The 14,677-nt window shown below is 36.9% G+C and overlaps 1 protein-coding gene across 1 annotated transcript in view; it reads left to right on the forward strand.

The window, feature by feature from the left end:
* The first annotated feature begins 1,814 nt into the window (after nucleotides 1-1,814).
* LOC109084691 (cytohesin-1-like) overlaps nucleotides 1,815-14,677 on the forward strand; it is a 58,268-nt gene continuing 45,405 nt past the window's right edge. The window contains exon 1 of the mRNA XM_042767948.1: nucleotides 1,815-1,938. Coding sequence (XP_042623882.1) covers nucleotides 1,920-1,938 — 19 coding nt within the window. The 5' untranslated portion in view covers nucleotides 1,815-1,919. The remainder of the gene's footprint in view (nucleotides 1,939-14,677) is intronic.

Genomic DNA, 14,677 nt, shown 5'->3' on the forward strand with positions numbered 1-14,677 from the left:
TTCATGATGATGAAATGATGGTACTGTAGTGCTACTCCCAGTCTGTCAGTATAACAGAATATAATATATAAAGTAGAATAAAAGTTCTATTGATGTTTAATCCACACTATTTTTTACCCTTATTGAACCATAATCCCACAATAAAAAAACCTAATTTCCGTATCATATTAATACACAAAAGCACACCAGAGACGCTGAATCGGGAACTTTAGCTGCTATCACATCTATTAGGAATTTGCTCTTGTAGTCATAAATCTACTGAAGTCTCTTTATTGTTTCAGAACAGCAGTAAAATGCTCTCCTTGCTCCTGCGTCTGCCATGAGGCTGTGTCTGCAGTTGGCACATTCTCATTGTTTCCACTCTGACTAGAGGGAAAAGCAAAAATCCACAATGTGCTGCTCTGAGAGAGAATGAAGTAAAATAAATAAATTAATGCAATGGTTGGAAAATCTCATGGCAAGTTTGTTGGCAATGACTCCATCATTATGGTGAAATCACATCTCTGGCTGTGGCTGAGCAGCCCCTGTGGATTCATGGATTCAAATGTCACAGTACCCTGTTTTTATTAAATTTTTGGGGTCTTCTTAAGGAATTCATAGTTAAAAAAAGCACAGAGTCTTGTTTTATCTTTTTTACATAAATCATCAACATGAGGCCTGAGACTAGTCAACTCTGATGTACTGACTGAGTTCTAGCAAAAGCATGGTATTGATGGTGTGCCTTTGTGAAGGAAAGAAACTTTGTGACTTGGTCTGTTGTTGCGTGTTTGACGGTGTGCGGCACAGACAAAAGCAATTTAGTGTCTGTGGTAATACTTAACCAGGAAACTATGACAAAAATGTGTATGTGGTGCCCAGAAAGGGTGTTTTTGAGATTTTTTTTACCCCCTTAAAAAATATGCAAAGACAGAGCTATACAACACAACCAACTTTCTTTTAATGGCCAATTTGTAAACAGTGGCAACAGTGAACTAATCTGCAAATCTATATGGAATATTTGCATAATGATTTACAGGTTACAACCTGGCTTTTCCCATCACAGAGCTGCATTTTTCCAACAGAAGTTTTCCTTTAGGAACGTAGCAAGATTATTGTCTGGGTCTGTGTGTTTGCATAGTTTGGAATAACAATTACTGCTGCTGTCAATCATTCAACAATTTCCAGAGAGTGAGGACGCAGACATACAGGATGAGAATAAAAGCAGAATTTTACGTTTGTAAATGACAGCAAAACATCTTATTGTATTTATGGCTTCTGGTGGGTGACAACAGTATTTTTAGCATTCACGTTTCAAATACATGGATGATTTAATTTATTTATTATTATGATGATGACGATGGTGAAACTGCATGAAAGACTTACATTTTATCAATTTTAAAGTCCTCTTTTCAATCTCTCAAAAGGTTGGGGAGACTCCTGCTGGACAGAATTAATAATGGCGGAAAAAATATGATATATATATATATATATATATATATATATATATATATATATATATATATATATATATATATATATATATATATATATATATATATATATATATATATATATATATATATATATATATATAATGTTACTACTAACGGTAACATTTTAATGGCACTAATATTAGGTACACAGAAATTTGTTCTTTCATAGGGTTAAAGAGACTGGCTGGGTCTAAACCCTGTAGTGAGATTTTGACGCATTTTTGCGCACTCATGATGCCCAGAAATGCTGTATATGTAGGCGACTCACTAGGTTTTCAGACGGGCTTATGTACTGTACAGTTCACCGTGAGTGGAACAGCTGTAACCTGGAAGAGAGAGAGAGAACACACACACACACACACACACACACACAAAATCCCCGCGCGACAGACAATTGATGTTGAGTTTGTGTAGTGGAGGAACAGCTGTGTGAAACACCGCGGCAGTATGGAGGCAGACGATTATGGTAAGTTTTATGTCATTACAATTTCTTATAACGTTTTTAGAAGTGTCTAAATACATCATGGTGACAAGCTTAATAGAAATTAATAGAATTCGGTGGTCAGGTTTAATATAATGTTTTTTTTTTAGTCTAAATGAGGTCAAACGTACAGCTCGATACTGAATAATAATGCAAACACTTGCATGATGGCAGTGACATAATAAAACACAATGTTTACCTTGGTTTGTTAGTAGGACTCCATGTTGACAAGGACATTGACAAGTTGTTGCTGACTCAAACATTTGGCTAAAGTAAAGATCTGTGCATATGTTTTAAAAGAGTCATATTTAGTCTTGGACATCATTTTTAATGTTGTTATGTAAGGACACCCAAAATTGATCTCATTTACTTAGATGCTGTGTTTATATATCAAAAAGATTTGATTTGGTTAAGTTTTGAGGTGTTTAATGTACCTTAGGAGAGTTTTAAACACAAAATTCTTCAAAGTACATGTTTTCTGACTTTATTTCTATGTGGTGCACACTGTGACATATTTTTAGCCTCTTTCATTGCTTTTTTGTAGAATGTCAGAGTAGCAGAAATGATGTTACAGGATATCCTGTGTGAAAACAACAGACACACCACAGCTTGCGTAGAGTGGTTAAATGTCTGTTTTTATACAACAGTGAAACATAAACTGGGGTAAAGTGACACCTGTTTAAGAGCAGTGAATATCTAAGCTCTTGAAGTTCATGCCAAACAGATTCCCTATAGTTTAAACTCTTGTTGTGAAGACAATGAAATTATTTCATGAGCAACAGGAACTTTCTGCACCACACCCACCTTAAATTTACACTCTTTAAGTTGTACTTTGTGTTATTTAGAATTAGATAACAACTTGAGTCATATTAGAAATCGTTATTCATTAGACCGTTAGTCTGCTAGTCATCGCTATGAGCTTGTGTTGTTGTACCTCTTTTTGATTAGAGTGTTTTGTGGTCTTGATGGTGGTCGCTAGGTGAATAATTATGAGTGTCACTCAAATTTCACTTTTCAAATCAGTCAGACAGATGATATATCAGCCAGGTGATAAATTGGTCAATATTTAGTAATTTGAGATTATTAGCATTAGATGATGTCTGAATTGGTTTGCTACTGACAACTTTGTCAATAGATAGTATACAAATTCTTTTTGTTACTGAATTAATTAATATATTTATAACTGCATGTTAAAAAGTTAGAAAATAATTATATACATTTATAAATATATAAATATTTTTTAAATATATAAATATAAATTATATATATGAGCTACTCTGCTTTCTAGATATCTGCATTAGCCATTGAAAACACTAACAACAACAACATTACATTCAACATATAAATTAAAAAAGTAGACAAGTTCTGTTTAGTAATGGGATTGTACAAAAAATAAACTTCTGTCACCATTTACTCTCTCTCTTTTCTTTGTTCTGCAGAACACAAAAGAAGATATTTTGAATATTTTTTTTAACTTTTTGTCCATGAAATGAAAGAGAATATATATGTATGTGTGTATATATATATATATATATATATATATATATATATAAACACACACAATCATGGCTAAAAGTATTGGCAGTGACATAAATTTTGTGTTTTGCAAAATTTGCTACTTAAGCTGTTGTTGTGTTCATTCACATTGTTCACAAGTACTGGCTGTGACATGATCTAGAAACAATGTGAATGAACACCACAACTGCTTAAGCAGCAAAATTTGCAAACCACAAAATTTATGTCACCACCAATACTTTTGGCCACAATTTGTACGTATATATATATATATATATATATATATATATATATATATATATATATATATATATATATATATATATATGTGTATATTCATCATGATCTTGATGAATCCGTGGTCCCCTGTCTTGTGTTTGGACTTTTGTGTTACTTCCTGTCTAGAGTGCCATTTGTAGTCAACTTGTAATCCTATTGTTTCATTGGTTGTCTTGATTCCTGTGTGTCTTGTTACCTTGTTATCCTGTTTGTGTCTCTGTGTATAAATAGCCCAGTGTTTCAGTTAGTCTTTGTCAGTTGTTGAATATCTGTGATGGTTGCTCCTTTTCCTTGTCTGAGTTCCTTGGTTTGCCCATGTTGGATTACTTCTTGGTTTCTGAATTTTTATTAAACTCCTGCACGTAGATCCTCACCTCTGTTTGCCTCATGTTGTCTCTGAAACTTTACAGAACTGACCACATTATGGATCTAGCAGGAGTTTTTTGTGACCACGTAAGTTTACTCTGCTCCATTTTTCAGAATGGCCAACCCATTGAATGCTATGTGGAGGAGTTCCTTTTGTACAGACACCTTATGCTTGGTGATGAGGCTATGGTAAAAGACTGTTTCTGGAGTGGAATTGATCCAAATATTTGTCTGAACTTACTAGAAGACTCCAGCTGTACCCTGGCACAGTTTATTGAATTTGTCCTGCAGTTTTTTTAATTCCCCTTTACAGTAGGGGAGGTTGAGGGAGACCCTACCCCTAAACCAATGCTCTCAAGCCCTTCTGTCCCAGTAGTGATCCCCATGTCTACAGCACTTTCTATATGGGGGGTGGCTTTATGGTGTGTTTGGGCTGCACACACTACCGCTGAAACTTCAGAGCTGACGGCAGCCGCTGAAGGATCTCCAGAGGTGGTGGTTGAGGCTGCAGAACCTCAAGAGGCAGCGGAGCTTGCTTCAGCTCCTTGCGTGGTGGTGGCGCCCAGTTATGAAGTCTCTGTCTGTTCTGTTATAGCCAAGGAGGCTGCTGGGCTCCCTTGTCCCTCCATCTCTGCCTTGGTCGGTCGTCCACCTCCCTACACTTCAGGACTACACTCCTCCTGCTACGCCCCGTCTCTTCATTCCCCTGGCTCTGTTGGACTCCTCACTCCCCTCAGCTCCACCTTGGTCCTCTGTCGCTCTGGTTCCACTGCGGTCTTCCTGATCCTCCATGCTCCTCAGTCGCCTGAGCCATCAGCTCCGCCATGGCCCTCCAGAACCTCAGTGTCGCCTTGGCTCTGCGGCTCTCCGTCTTTGCCTTGGGCTCCTCTTCCAACTGCTCCGTCTACTCTGCTGTCGTGGTCTTCTGCTCCATACTGTCTCCAAGTTCTGCCTCAGTCTCCAGGCCCTCCTCCCACACATGGACCCAGAGCTGTCCTTAAGGGAGTGCAGCTGATGCGGTCGCAACGGGCCCCGCTGCGAATGGACCGAGGGGCACCTGTACCAACAAACCCCCCTCCAGTACACGAACGGAATGGGGGGCCCCGCTCCCTACCTCGCACCGGGCCCAGCGTCAGCTAAGGACAGCTCTGCATGGACCTGTCCCTCCATCCCTCCCCCTGTTCCACCTCCCTCCTGGATTTAAGTGTTTATTTCGGAGTGTCTGGAGTCTGCTCCTAAGGAGGGGGCTCTCTCATGATCTTGCCCATGGTCCCCTGTCTGGTGTTTGGATTTTGTTACTTCCTGTGAAGAGTGCCATTTGTAGTCAACTTGTAGTCCTATTGTTTCATTGGTTGTCTTGATTCCTTTCCCAGGTGTGTCTTGTTACCGTGTTATCCTGTTTCCGTCTGTGTATAAATAGCCTGTTGAATGTCTGTGATGGTTGCTCCCTGCCCTTGTCTGAGTTCCTTGTTTTACCCAAGTTGGATTACATGTTGTTTCCTGAATTTTTATTAAACTCCTGCACGTAGATCCTCACCCCTGTTTGCCTCATCTCATCTCTGCAACTTTACAATATAACTGAGACATTTTTAACCTTTTTTTTTATATATATATTCCACACAAAAAAAGTTGCATCAGTGTGAGTAAATGAAGAAAATCTCACTTTTGGATGAACTATCCCTTTAAGATGAGAAACACAGACCAACTTGGGTGCAAAATATTAAAATATAACACATAACACTAGTGGCTTCAGAAAACAAATGGTTTTTGCATGTGTTGATAGTGGTAGAACCAGGGACGTGCACAGACATTATGAGGTGCAGAGGCTCAAGTGGAAAAAAGGGCACTTCTCATATTTATTTAAAAAAAAAAGTCTAAACAAAATGTTAAATATATTAGGGGTGTGCGATATTGACAGAAAATAGATCAATATTTTCTGGGATTTTATCGATAATGGTAATTAGATGGTATTTTGCCAAGTGTGTTGTGCTGGTATCTTAAGGACTACCGTGGACAGCTGACTTCTAATGTTTTTGATATTCTGCATATTCTGTGTGGTGGTAATGTCACAGCAGTGATAGAAATTCATCTTTTCCAATAAGTTTAAATTGATTTTTACATCTTATTGGCACCTTTTTAAGCCATATTTTCTAAAAGTGTGCCTCATTTTTTCAAATTCTTAAATTGAATCAGTGAATTAGAATAATAAATAATTTGGGCTGTTACCAAGCAAATGTAATCAGTATTGACAAAATTCATCTTTGCAATGCAGAGAAACCAAAGAAGCTGCATTAGAAGGGGCATTTAGATGCATTTACACAATGTTTAATGCAGGACATGAATGCATTTAACTTGCAGTTACAAATGTATTAATACTGTTTTGATATTTTAAACATAAAACGTTGAATTAATAAAATTAAAAGATACATTAAATGTAAAATTAAAACTGCCAGTAGGTAGCAGTAAGTCATTGTTAATAAGTGAGTCACTGTGATTGAACCGAATCATTTAAGTGGTTGATTCATTCAGGAACAAACAGCATTCATGTTGCTCAGAGACACAAATTGGAATTATATTATATTTGTTGGTGAAACAGAGCAAAAACAGTAAATATTGTGTCTTAATAGTTTTAATATTAAATTCTCGTTTATTGAACTGCTATATAAAATCAATATTATATTTGCATGATACTGATTAACTATATGAAATGAAATAAATATATACATTTCTGCCCCCATATCTTGAATTTTCCGATCATTCTAAATGCTTTTTAATAAACCGTGAAAGAATCCACACTGGTCTAACCTACTATAGGCCTATATAACATTAGCTAACTTACATGTTAGCTCTCATAAGTCATGGATGTTAGCAAGACAAATTAACTATATTTGCCTTTTGGATAATTAGCTGTAAATTCCAGACACAGGTAGACTTTTGTTCATCACCATTCACCTCCACAGCAAGACAAACACAACTGGAAAGGGAGCAAGGGCTTCACTTCTGCAGTCTGTCTGTTTGTCTGTCTGTGATGTGCCTATCAATGTGCGCTACGATGCTGTGCTGCAGAGACGCGGAGAAAGGCATCGGAATGTGACAGAGTTAATAAACCCGACCTGATATTTAGATTTTTTATTTGTTTGACAGGGAAAGCTGTGTGCAAACAGAAACACACACACGCACACAACTCCCCAAGAAAAAAGGGCACTTTCTCTTGAGGAAGCAAAAGGGCAGGTGCTCAAGCCCCCTTTGATGTCTGTGTGTGCACGTGCCTTGGTAGAACAAACAGTGAACAAACTATTCTATAACCTTGGCGCAATAATAATAAAAAAAAACAATGACAAACCCTTGACCTTTAGAAGTGACCTTTCTAGCATTTTTTGTAAAAGCTTGTTTTAAAACTCAACCTCTCTCGATCTTTCCAATTTTATTTTTCTCGCCTTCTATCCCTGTCTTTAGTTTATGAATCTTGATATTTGATTACTAACAACATTATTGAATAATATTAATATTTTTAAATGAAAAGTAATGTCTGAAGTAAGATTCAGACAGACCACATCATTAAGCATAACAATCCCAATGTCAGAGGAGATTTTTTCATTCACAGATTCATACGAGTAGACTTTTCAGTTGTGTATCAGTGCTGCTCAGTTAGTTTTACATTCCCCTGCCAGTTAAGAAACACCAAATGCAAGGTCAGCTTCTAAAATGATCATTTTAACCAGGCCTGTGTATGTGGACAGGTATGTGGGACTGGGATATGTCTCTCATTACAACGGTTACAGCTGCAGACGTGGCAAAGTGTCACATTCAGGAAAGAGCAAAGCTGCACAGGAAACCTCTGAGTCTGTCCTCAGCTTACCTCTTTCAGCCATCACTCAGTGATGATAACTCCACCCAGGCAGCTGTTGCTCCAGTTAGATATAGCAAGAGTTTGAATGGAGGTTTGTTTTTTGATGTACTCCCCCTGCCAAACTTTCTGCTGTCTATGCATTTTGGGGTTTACTTGAGAACTGCAAATCAAGAAGGCTGTTTACAGTAATGACCACACAGATTAAAATCAATTTTTTAGCTTAATCTTAAATTATAACTACTAGTGTCCTATTTTTCTGACAACCACTTGAGTAGGCTTTCATTAACAGATTCACTTTAAATTTGTTCCCTACTTAGACATCCATATCAGTATAATTATATGTTTATCATTTATAATTTAAGAGAGAGAGAGAGAGAGAGAGAGAGAGAAGAGGATAAAAAACGACTAATGTAGTACATTTTTCTTAATGCAGATGTAGTGATGCATAGGTTGATAGGTTTGGCATCACAAATTGTGCACTAACAAAAAATGGCCAATAGATGGCATCTATTTCCACAAAATATCCAGCTCTACAGGAGAGATGTGGACAAATAATCACAAAATTCGAGCATGTCATAAGATTATATAACCATGTGGTTATATATGCAGTGCCTATAAAAAGTATTCATACCTCTTTATATTTTTTCAAGTTTTTTTTTTTTTTAATATTGCAGCCTTATAACTTTTTTCCCCACATCAATCTACACTCCATACACCATAATGACAAAGCAAAAAACAGATCTGTGACAACTTTGCAAATTTATTAAAATTCAAAAACTGAAATAAAGTACATTGCATAAGTGTCCATACCCTTAACACAGTAATTAGTTGAAGCACCTTTACAGTCTCAAGTCTTTTTGGTATGATGCATCAAGCTTTGCACATCTGCATTTGGCAATTATCTGCCATTATTCTCCTCACCTCTTCACCTCTCAAGCTCTGTCAGCTTGGATGGGGGCTGGCAGGCATTTTCAGGTTTCTCCAGAAATATTTGATTGGGTTCAAGCTCAGGCTGTGGCTGGACCACTCAAGGATGTTCACAAAGTTTTCTATAAGCCACTCTTGCTGTGTGCTTAGGGTCATTTTCCTTTTGGATGGTCAAAATTCTGCCCAGTCTCAGGTTCTGAATGCTCTGGACTGGGTTTTCATTAAGGCTATCTCTATATTTTGCTGTGTTGAGCTTTCCTTCTACTCTGACTAGTCCTTCGGTCCCTGGCGCTGAAAAACAGTCCCTCAGCATGAGGCTGCTACCAGCACACTTTACTGTTGGGATGCTACTCTGCAGGTGATGAGCAGAACTGGTTTCCTTCAAACTTGATGCTTGGAATTGCAGTTCATCAGACCAGATAATCTTGTTTCTCACAATCTGACAGCTTTTTAGGTGCTTTGTTTTAATTGCAAGTGATTTTCATGTGTCTTCACTGAGGAGAGGATTGAGATTGGCCACAGGTTTCTACTATCTCTACATATGATCATAAAGCTCAACTAGAGTGACCATCAACTTCTTGGTCACCAGTCTAACCAAGGCCCTTCTCCATCGATTGCTCAGTCTGGCCATGAGGCCAGCTCTAGGAAGGGTCCTGGAGTTTCCAAACTTCTTCCATTGTGGATAATAGAAGCTACATGCTTCTGTGAACCTTCAATGCAGCAGATTTTTTAACTCAACCCCACACCACATGCTTGACTCAACCCAATCCTGTCTCTGAGCTCTACAGGCAGTCCTTGGTTTTTGCTCTGATCTTTTATTGAGAGGTGTATGGCTTTCCAAATCATACACATTCAAATAAATTTGCCACAGGTTAACCTCACTCGATGTGTAGTAACATCTTCAAGCAATATGAATGCTCCTGAGCAAAATTTCAACTGTCCCAGAAAACGGTATGAATACTTATGCAATAGAATCATTTCAGGTTTTTTTATTTCTTATAAATTTGCAAAGTTGTTACAAATCTGTTTTTTTTGCTTTGTCATTATGGTGTATGGAGTGTAGATTGATGTGGTAAAAAAAGGTTATTAAAAGCAGTTTAACATAAGGCTGCAACATAAAATGTGAAAAAAGGAGTATGAATACTATTTATAGGCACTGTATATATATATCCAACTATGTATAACCAACTGTGATTTTATATAATTTGATTTTCTTTATTCAGAATAATTCATTCAAAAAGTAATTGTGATGAATGAGGACTTGGCGGATATAACAATATAAAAATGAATATATAAAAACAGAAGTAATGTTTTGTCTTATAAAAGCATAAAATGCCTAAATCTGTAGTCTAAATTGTCAAAATCTGTTAAATAATACTAAGTTCAATATCATTCTAACACATTGGTGGATTGAGGTATATACACACTCTCAGCTAAAAGGAACATATTTATACCTTATTCACCTCTAAATGGTACATGTACCTTAAATATACATAATAGTATTTTACTTAAAAATACATTTAAGAACCTAAAGTGTACATATGTGTACATTTTGAAAGGGTACCACCCCAGTCACAGTTCTGTACCGTTTTTTTTTCCTGAGTGTGAATGTTAGGATTAAAAGAGAGTTACATAGAAATCCAGTAGGATGTAGTGCTTGCGTATATGCTCAGAGTTTATTTCTGGTTGGCATAGTGACCACTGATGTGTGCTTTTATGTCCTAAATACCTCTCATACTCAAGTGTTACAGCGCTGTGAGCTCACAGCTCTCCTAGAGAGACCGAGGCTGCAGTAGCTTGGGCTTATTCGTAGGCTGTTCACTAAGTATCATCTGGGATTCTAGCCATTAAACTACATTCCTTGGCTGCTGGCTCACTCACCTCCCTTAAAGAGGGAGGTCACAAAAACAAGGTCCATAAAACCTTATGGTTATTGTTTCAATATAATAGAAAATCTGCATGCTTTTTGTGGAATAAGAGACCATATATATTTTACACTATAGGTTGTATTCTGTCTATCATTTCTTGCAGAGAGAATAGATGAGATTGCTGTTTCACTGAGAAAGTGAGAAGTAAAAAGATGTTCAATAAAGCTGCTTATGTCCTCGGATGACTTGCTTACCTAGCATTGAAAGGGGTAGTTTGCCAAAAAATGAAAATTCTGTGAAAACACCTTCAGTTTGTTTCAAACCTGTATGACTTTTTTCATCTGCAAAGAAAAAAAAAGGTTATTTTGAAAAGTGCATCAGTGATTTCTTTTAAATGATTTCTTGATTTCTCTGATGCTCACCAAAGCTACATATATTTGATCAGAAATACAGCAAAAACACATAATATTATTAAATATTATTACAATTTTCACCAGCCATTACTCCAGTCTTCACATGATCCTTCAGAAATCATTCTAATATGCTGAATTGGTGCAAAAGAAACATTTAATTTAAACAGTTGTGCTGTTTAAAGGGATACTCCACCCCAAAATGAAAATTTTGTCATCAATCACTTACCCCCATGTCGTTCCAAACCCATAAAAGCTTTTTGCGTCTTCGGAACACAATTTAAGATATTTTGGATGAAAACCGGGAGGCCTGTGACTGTCCCATAGACTGCCAAGTAAATAACAGTGTCAAGGTCCATAAAAGTATGAAAGACATTGTCAGAATAGTCCATCTGCCATCAGTGTTCAGCCGTAATGTTATGAAGCGACGAGAAAACTTTTTGTAAGCAAAGAAAACAAAAATAACGACTTTATTCAGCATCCTTGTGGCGCGGCTGATACAGAAGAGCATACACAGCATATGGTGATATGGAGAGACCTAGAGGAGACCGTTAACAAAGGAATTGTTGAATAAAGTCGTTATTTTTGTTTTCTTCGCTAACATAAAGTGTTCCTTCGCATCATATAACCCAGATTGCACGTCTGATGGCAGATGGAGTATTCTGACGACGACTTTTATACCTTTTATGGACCTTGACACTGTTATTTACTTGGCAGTTTATGGGACAGTCACAGGCCTCCCGGTTTTCATCCAAAATATCTTAAATTGTGTTCCAAAGATGAACGAAGCTTTTACGGGTTTGGAACGACATGGGGGTAAGTGATTAATGATTAATGAGTATCCCTTTAATACCTTAATACAGTCACATTCAATCAATTTAACGAGTCCTTATTTAATTTAATCACATTCGATCAATTTAATGAGTCCTTAATAAAAGTATTATTTTATTTCCAAAAAAAAAAAAATTACTGACCCCAAACTTTTGAACAGTAGTGTATATTTTGATAGAATGTTTGGAATATGGAACAAGGGCTGTTTTAATAAAAATCAGCCCCGGGACATAAAGTGCCCCTAGCTGAAGAAACACCTACAGTATTTGTAGATAAATATAGAAGTTAAGTTTTACTGCAGTGTGTTTGTTATATTTTTTACTTTGAATTAAACTCATGTTTCGATTTCCATCATTCACCCTTCCTTCTCCATGCACCCTATGATTTCATCTGAAATATACTGCCGTTTTCCCCTTCCAAATTTCTCTAGCACTCACTTATTAATCTTAAGCTCCAGAGAAGGAAAAATCTTCAAAAGACTGATCTGTTTTAAGATCAACTGAGATGAAACGGCGGTCTCCCTGCACGGGACGACTGGGACTCCGAGATACGAGTGTTAGGTCAGCAGCAACCAACAGCCATGACCACTTCCCCATTAGTCCTGTTTTTGAAATGGTTTAGATACAATCTGCCACAATGAACTACTGGAATAGACCATCCCTTAAAGATAACCAACTTAAACGAACTATTATTCACAAGATTTTAATATTGTTGCTTATATTGTAACTCTCCACTCTGAAGGTTATGGGTTCATAATTGAGCCTCAAGGATAGATTTCTCCTTTGTCTGTACATTTAAAGGAGTTTAGTTCATCCATAAATAAAGATTCTGTCATCATTTATTCACCTTGTCATTTCAAACCTGAAAGACTTTCTTTCTTCTACAGAAGATATATAGAGGAATTATAAATAATGTACTGATCCTTTTTCAATGCAATTATTGGAGAATGGAGGTTTCCGAATCAAAAACTGAATCACCAAGATGTCAAGATTCAAGATTTAATTTAATCACAAGATGAAGCTTGTGGTTTTCGCAAGAACGAAAGATTTCATACAGATTTGGAACAACATGAGGGTGAGTAAAAGTTACAGATTATTTATTTATTTGAGAAATGCTCCTTTAAGAGTTGTGAGGTTGTGTGCGCGTGTGTGTGTATGTGCTTATTTATTTTATGAGCTGGTTCATCCTTATAGGAAAAACAGACCCACAGATATCACAGATGTTAAATGAAAGCTTTTACTGCCAGCATATGATTGAACCATATTTTTATTTTCTGTACTTTCATTGTATTGTTTTACCTGAAAATATTATCAGAAATTTCACCTGTCCCCTGACGTACAATGTATCCACTGGGAAACAGAAATGACTATAATACAGGGGATACTCAATGTCTGGCTCATCACAACAGTCTGGATTCGTGGGACAATTTATTTGTGTTTCCATTTCTGCACTTCAAGTGAGCATCACAGCACCAGAAAACAGAAAGCCAGCGATTATAATGAACAAATCTGTCTAAACTGCAAGTCAGCGTGTCCATTATAATGCAGTGTAGACAGCCTTGCTGATTATAATTGTCTTCTTGTTTTGTTGCTTTTGTTTGGCCAGGGTAGATGGAGTGTGAAAATTTGTATTTAAAGGATATCACAAAATATTTTTGCAATTCATTCTAAATCTATCTATCCATCCATCCATCTATCTACTGTATCTATCCTTAAAAAAACATTTAAATATATTAGCATGTCTGTGAATTCTTAAGCTGAAACTCTTTTTCTGTTGTACTTTTGTCATGATTTATCCTCATCTTCATTTTTAAATTTTGTACATCTGTAGTTTCAGTTAATTAGCAGAACAACTGGACATATTTGGGGCAAATATGACTGGAACATATGGCCAAAAGATTGTTAGTTTCAGAATGGTGAAGCAGAAAAAGTTCTTGGAATAAATTTTTGATGGGAAACCCAAGTTTCTGACCATTGTGGTTCAGAATCCATTCTTTCAGTTTCGCAGTTCTCTGTGTCTTTGAAACAGAGGGGTCGACGTCAACACTTAGTGGACTCTGCTGACACCGGGCAGGCATTTATTGGGCCTCTAGCTCTTAAGCTGTGCAGACACATAGAATTTGTGGCAAAGTCCTGAGTCTGCACCTACCTCCTACTGTTTGTGACTGTATCTTGATTGATTTTGACTCTGTGTGTAATATTTATGTTGGTATGCTCCATAAATGCAGGGTCTACAGTCATACAGTCTTGTTAGAGGGCTCTGGCACAGGAGTGCAACCATGGCACTCAACTCACCACGGAAGAGCTGTGTTTTTAAAAGTCCTGCTGACTAACCTTTCAAATACATGTCCTCTGTTCCTTTTTTCTCTTAGCTGCGGGGTGCCCTCCCAGTCTCAAGTGTTCATTTAAAAAAGACTGAAAAGAGAGAAAGGAAAAGGCTTTTAATTTCTCTGTAGTCCTGAGTCATTGCAAAAGCACAAGACTGTGAACATGAATGTTTGTTGGTGAGGTTGTGGTGATAAAATTATCCTGATATGTTCAGCTATGCCAAATTAATAGGAAGGATGCATTCAATTTATCAAAAGTGTTGTTTATTTGAACTTTCTACTACTAAAAAAAAAGAAAAAAAAAATCAGCTTTGGCATGGAATAAAAAAAAAAAATCAAATACAGAACAAAC

This window comes from Cyprinus carpio, chromosome A12 (assembly GCF_018340385.1).
Source record: "Cyprinus carpio isolate SPL01 chromosome A12, ASM1834038v1, whole genome shotgun sequence".
Classification (NCBI taxonomy): Eukaryota; Metazoa; Chordata; class Actinopteri; order Cypriniformes; family Cyprinidae; genus Cyprinus; species Cyprinus carpio.